Source organism: Leptonotus elevatus, chromosome 20 (genome assembly GCF_054856555.1).
Source record: "Leptonotus elevatus isolate MCC_2025b chromosome 20, RoL_Lele_1.0, whole genome shotgun sequence".
Classification (NCBI taxonomy): Eukaryota; Metazoa; Chordata; class Actinopteri; order Syngnathiformes; family Syngnathidae; genus Leptonotus; species Leptonotus elevatus.
In genome coordinates, this window is record NC_141258.1 from 2043455 (window position 1) to 2049845 (window position 6391).

At 42.8% G+C, this 6391-nt stretch overlaps 1 protein-coding gene across 5 annotated transcripts in view; it reads right to left on the reverse strand.

Moving 5' to 3' along the window:
* LOC147156341 (uncharacterized) overlaps positions 1–2699 on the reverse strand; it is a 28093-nt gene extending 25394 nt beyond the window's left edge. For all 5 annotated transcript variants that reach the window (XM_086064807.1, XM_086064806.1, XM_086064808.1 and 2 more), the window contains exon 1: positions 896–2699. In XM_086064807.1, coding sequence (XP_085920933.1) covers positions 896–2699 — 1804 coding nt within the window. The remainder of the gene's footprint in view (positions 1–895) is intronic.
* Positions 2700–6391: the final 3692 nt, after the last annotated feature.

Below are 6391 nucleotides of genomic sequence, written 5' to 3' on the forward strand. Positions count from 1 at the left end.
TTGGTAAGAAGCAATTCACTTCACCCAGATTTATTCAACATCACATGAAAGAAAGCCTTCTTTATCAGTCATTAATTTATAACTTGCTCAGCAGCCCAAAGAACCATTAGTGTTGGCGGCTGAAAAGGTTCAAGAACACTGACTTAAAATAAGACTTCCAACTAACCACCGTCGCTGTTTAACATAGTTTACAAATGGTCATAGAACACCAACAAAGACAACATCCGGTCAAGCCTTTACACAGGCGAAGCAAGCAATTTCTTTTCATGGTCATCGCTGCATTCGTCATACGGAAAAAGATTGAATCAATTAGAAACATCTTTGGCATTTTTTTTCCTCAATAAAAGTAAGTAAAAGCAAATGAAATGTGCATTTAATCAGCTTTAAGGAGAAAGAGCAGGTAATTCAAATTCCGTGATGACTGTCAGAAATATGTCCACTGAAATGAATAAATAAAAAAAATTAAAAATAGTACCACAGACAACAAGGTGTCTATAAAAACGGACTCCTATAATAGCCTATACAACAGTCTATCTTATTAGACTAATTGGATTAAAGGCAGTTAAGCACCTGATTAGGAGAGAGTGTAGAGTAGAATAACAAGTACGGCCATATTTACCTTGTATGCCAGATTTTGTTTTATATCTAGTCTACGGAAAACTAGACAACCAATATATGCCTTAAATTGATTGTGACCAAGACAAAAGTAAAGATTGCTCAGGGGGAGACACATTTCAGCTCAGTGAAACATGATACAAATGTTTTAATATGCGTATCAACAGATTCCGGAGTCGGCTCATACTCATTCGCTCTGAAGTTACTGATTTCTGTCAGTATCTTCTATCTGTCGATCTATAAGCAGCAACAAAAAAATTGATAAGAGAGATTACTATACTTGTGTCAGGTGTGGTGGTCATGGTTGAGACAATGACTGGTGGACCAGTGCGGCGTCCAACCAACTTGGTGTTGTTAAGGTTTTGCGCTTGCAGAGCAGTGGAGGAATTCACAGCAACAATGTTACTCTCAGGAGCGGCATTGATCCCTTTCCGGAGGAGTTGTGGACTGTGAAGAGGGCTAGGAGCTGGCGAAGCTGCGGGAAGGTTGGGGGCTCTTTTCATCAGCTCCATGGGGGAGTAAGAGCCTGAGAAGGTTTTTGGTGCAGCTCCAGGGGTTCCTGGGATAGGCGGGGGCTGTTGGCCAAGAGCAGACATAGCGAGGCCTGTATGGGCGTTGTACATGGAAAAGGGTCTTCCTTGGGTTATAGCATTGCTATATCCTCCAGGGCTGATTGGTAAAGCTCCAGTTGCGAGGGGGCGCGGTGCTGGATAAGTGGTGGTCTCCAGAAGGTGTTGGGACGGAGCACTGCTGGGCCTTCTCCCGAGAAACTCTCCCAATCTGGGGGACATTGTTTGCATAGTGGTGGGGGGTTGCTGCATCAGGCCGGGATCCATTGTCAAACCTTGGGGCTGCACGTAATAGTCGTTGCGGTGGCTGAAGCTGTTGGATCGAGTACGCGGTGCTGTTCCACCGGTCTTGTAACTCAGCACAATGCGGGAAAGAACGCGGGCCTGGGCCAAGTTCGGGGCGACGGAGTGGACGTCATGGTCCTCCATCATACCCAGCATGGAGAAAGACTCAAAGCCATGTTGCAGCAGGAGAGTGATGGTACTCTCAGCCAGACCTTCAGCTCGCAAAAATGCCAAAAAAGCAGGATCCGCCATTTTCTTGGGGTCCGCAGCGCTAGGGTAGTGAGGAGGCAATCCGGAGGACATCCCTGCCGTGGCAGCCATCATGGGTGCGCTGGGATCATAGTTCGGGTCATAAGGAAATCTTTGGGAGGCTACAGCTCCGTAAGCACGAGGGAGAGCGCCGTCCATTCCCTGCAAAGTCGGGTCCACCGCTGAATCGGTGGCAGCCGACTGACGGGGTTCCAGGGACAAGCTACTGAAATTGTTTAATGCTTGGTGAGCAGAAACAGACGACTGCTCAGAAGTGTAATTGGGAAGATGGGGCTGAGGTCCGTAGACAGCAAGTGAAGGAGAGCTGCCGGCAATACGCTGACCATCCAAGATAATCTTAGATCCCAGAGATTCCCTGTACAAACGGCTCAGCTCATGGACAGGAAGGGGAGGCGGCGGTGGAGGAGGAGGCGGTGGGGGTGGAAGCACGGGGATAGGTGTAGAACCAGACGCCTGCACGGAAGGTGTGGCTCTCGCTTGCGCTTGATCCCAAAGAGGCCTCACCCCCCTTGCGCAGTGACCGTAATGCGAGGGTGATCTTGTGAGAAGGTGATGGTTATCCCTATAAAACCCAGACTCTTCGGGTGGCTGACCCGTCGGGGTGGCCTGAAAATAATCATAAAGCGGTGCAGTGCCCCGGCCCGACATAGCTTGCTTGAGGTAAAGGCTGTTGCCGAGATCCAGCTGAGAGGTCTTACTCATGAGCTGCTGCTGCCCTGGTTGGTGGACCGGATCACACGCCGAGGACCCAAGGACTGGAACCCGTGTCTTAAGATCCAGGTGTTGTAGAAAGCAACTTCCACTTTCACCTTTGCTTGTTGCCAATGAATTCCTCAGGACAGGAATGGTCCCACAGTAATGACAGCGACTTGCGGCCCCGTCTCTCTGGCCCTCAGACCAATATGTGACCCCCTGGCCCGGAGAACCACCGAAATGCGACTGCTCGCTTTGGTTAGGCATCAGGGAAAACAAAATGGACCACTATAGGAGCGGAAAATAGACATAAGTGTTATGTTTCAACTCTCAAATTACACCCACGCCTATCAAAAAGGGAGGAGCTAAGAGATGAAACACTACCCTCACCTGATCTGCAGCTGTAGGTCCCCCCTCATTCTTACGTCTATGCTATCATATGGCTCCCAACTAAATAATTAAGCCCTTGAAACATTAGAACTTCACTACTTTGGGGTGAGGTGCTACACCACTCTTGCAGGGTTAATACTTGTGCTTGGATTACTTTGAAGACAAAAGCACTCCAAGAAATTGGGCTAAAACAACACAGCCGGACAATGCTAGCGGAACAAGAGGGGAGGGAAGGAGACACGCTAATCCAGTGGAGTTGATGCACGCCATAGGCTGAGGCAGTCATCCACAGAAGTCGCCACAGGGAGATTAGCAACAAACTAAAACCTGCTTAAATCCTTCTGCCACTATGACATTACGGGACAAGATTGTACACTGTGAATATGATTATTTTTGTCAGCTAGGAGACACACCAGATCACTCACAACCCTGTTAAAGACAATATAGAACATTTATCGAAAATATATAAATATAGAAAGTGGATAGACACAGACTGGTCGCTGCAGGGAACTTTGTATATGAGATATTCAGAGCAGAGAAGCAACGGTTTCCTACCAGAGATTCTGCCGTTGGTGATAAACTTGTGTTTACTTGCCAAGAGCGAGTGCAACGCAAACAGGAGGAAAAAAAGAGTGACAGGACAAGAAAGGCTAGTGCTGATAAACGTTCTCGGGGAAAACAGCTGATAAGGTGGAGAGCGGACAAGCTTTGACTTTCTCACCTTCAAAACAGACAGCAATGGGATTGGATTGGACAGCACTGGACTGTGACCACTCCATCATCAGACTTGTTTCTATTTTCTACGTCGTGTCTCTGTAATAAAATGGAGGAACCTCTAGGGCCATTGTCTGAATGCTCCAGAGGCCAAAAAAACGACAAAGATAAGCTAAATTTATTGAGTGACAGGAGCCACTATTTACTTTAGAATGCCTGCCAGGTTATTTTCAGGTTTCCACTAACACACATTGTGCATGTTTTCCAGTAACGACGTTACTTTTCCCAGCCAAGTATTCAGACTACAGTTACTCATCAACTCAAGTAAGGTTACTAATTTGATAAGGTGGCGCCAGAATTTCAGGTGGGAAAAGCCATTCACGACTAAAGGCAATTTCCATTTTACAAATATGCAAAACGACATAAATTTTCTGCCCAACAACAGGTCACTTCCTACTATTGTTGCGTTTCATGTTGCCGTCACATCACTAGGAACCCGGTGTTGTCCACGCATATTAGGATTTATGATTAGAAATGAGGTCTAATATTTATGATTGTAGGTCCTGACCATTTTAGTAACAGATAACATGCCCCACAATACAGGATAATCGCTCAGGATAATCTTTCGGAAACATCTGATTATCGGGTCTTTGATTACTTTGAAGATCAGGAACATGCTCAAATGTCATCGTTGTTCGGACACGATGTGCTGGGTCGTAACAAAATTGCTTTATCCTACAACTTGTTTCTGGCAATCTTCACATAAAAGTATAAAACACCGTAATAAACTGCCTTGTATCTCTCCTAGCCATCACTCACAATAACTTTGACTAATAAGCCGCTTTCGTGTGCCATTCACATTCCCTCGTTCCCTGACAAAGCAATGACTGTACGATCCTGTGCACGCGGCAGGCCGAGGGCTGCTCAAACCACAACCCGGATATCATGTCAAGTGATTCATTTCCCACAGTTCATTGGCAAGAAGCAGCCTGTTGCCAAATTTATCTTGTACGCCTCTCGTGAGGACTGTTCCATAATTAAGTGAGCATGCTATATTACACTCGTGCAACAGGGACCAGCATGAATAATACAAGGAAAAGGAAGAGTCCAACTATGATATTTGGTGCCAATACTACAAAAAGAGAGCTTTAGGTACAATGCGCTGAACAGACGTCCAGCCACAGTCATGCCTATGAAGCAATCTGGCCATCTTTCTAGGCCACGGGATGCTAACGGCGGGAATTGGCGGGCAGAGATTGCGGCGGAATGGTTTAGGTAGCCGTTGCTCTACAACTGCTGAGCTATTAAAGTTTCATGGCGACTTCATGAATTAAAGCATGACAACAGGGAACTTGAATTTTTTTTCCCAATTATCGTGATTGTACAGCATGTTGCAGCGCTAATGAGGCTCTGGGCCTATTTGTGCTTCAAGTGTGTTTCAAGTATGGAGAACAGTGTTGTACAATTTGTATTTGCCTTATAATATCTTTTTCTTCTAATATATATTTAAATGTTTTTTTCAAATATATTTTGTATTTTTATTCTAATATAACTTTCCCCCAATTTAGATGTATTTTTTGGTTAATATTTTATTGTTCTTATTTATTTTTGTATTTTCTTTCAAATTTGGTATTTTTGCTGAATATTTGTGCTTTAAAAAAAATATATATATATATATATTCCTTCTAAAATAAATATTTTGGTCTATTATTTTTCATGTAATATTTTTGTATTCTTTTTCTATTTTTATTTACCTATTGTATAGTATTTTTGTGTTGTTTTAATATTTGTTAAACGTTAAAATGTTCAAATTCAATTATTGCAGGTTCAAACTGCCACCATCATAAAACCTATAAATACAAAAAATATTGCACCAAATATACATAAATACTACACACAAAATATTATCTTCTACCATTTACTATTTTCTAACATTTTAGTCTCATATTTGGTATTCTGTAATATTTCTGCATTTTTCTATAATATTATGTTATTTATCATCTAATATTTGTGCTTTAGTCCACAATTTTTTTTGCATTTTCTAGTATTTTCATCTGATAGTTTTACACTTTTGACTAATATTGTTTTATAGTTACAAATTGTATTTAATGTAAAATTAATTAGAAAAATAAAACTGTCATCATGTAATTGCACAAGTGCTGTGTTCAGAATTAACCAATCATACTCAGTCAGCACACACATGCCACAATTTAAGTGTCTGATTAACCACAAATTTATTTCAGATGTTCCAGTAGGCTTTTCCTGACATTTGTTTTTCTATCTAGCAACCGCATAATTTCAGATGTTTGTTTTTACTTCCTTTCTGGAAAAGTTTTAATTTAGTCATATAAATGCTGAAAAAAGTTTTAAAGCCATCATTCTGGTCGCATTTTTTACATTGCAAAAACCCGTCATTTGAAGAGGGATATGTACGTTTTTCATTCAATTTCGGTGATTACACCGATACTGTTATTTGCCTTCCATCTTAGTTTTTCAGTTATCCAGCTCGTGCCCCATTCTGTAGCACAGATGGAGCAGACAGAAGGGGAGCGGCGACGGCCCACTTGCTTTCTGGTGAGACGAGGGGGTGCGTAACTGAGCCACACATGAGAGGGCGGGGTTACGCGAGAGAGGGACAAAACCACAAGCCACAACGTCGGAGTCGCGCGTTGGAAGCTAATCTGACGGAGTAGGCAAAGCAAAAACATGAGTGGGTATCTTTTTTTAAACCAAGTTACGGGATAGGATGGTAGAAAAAGGTCATTTTAATAAGGATTTATTAAAGCTGAACACATTTGACTTTAATTTCAATTCTTCCAATAGAAAATGTGTTTTTTTTTCCCCCATTCGCAATT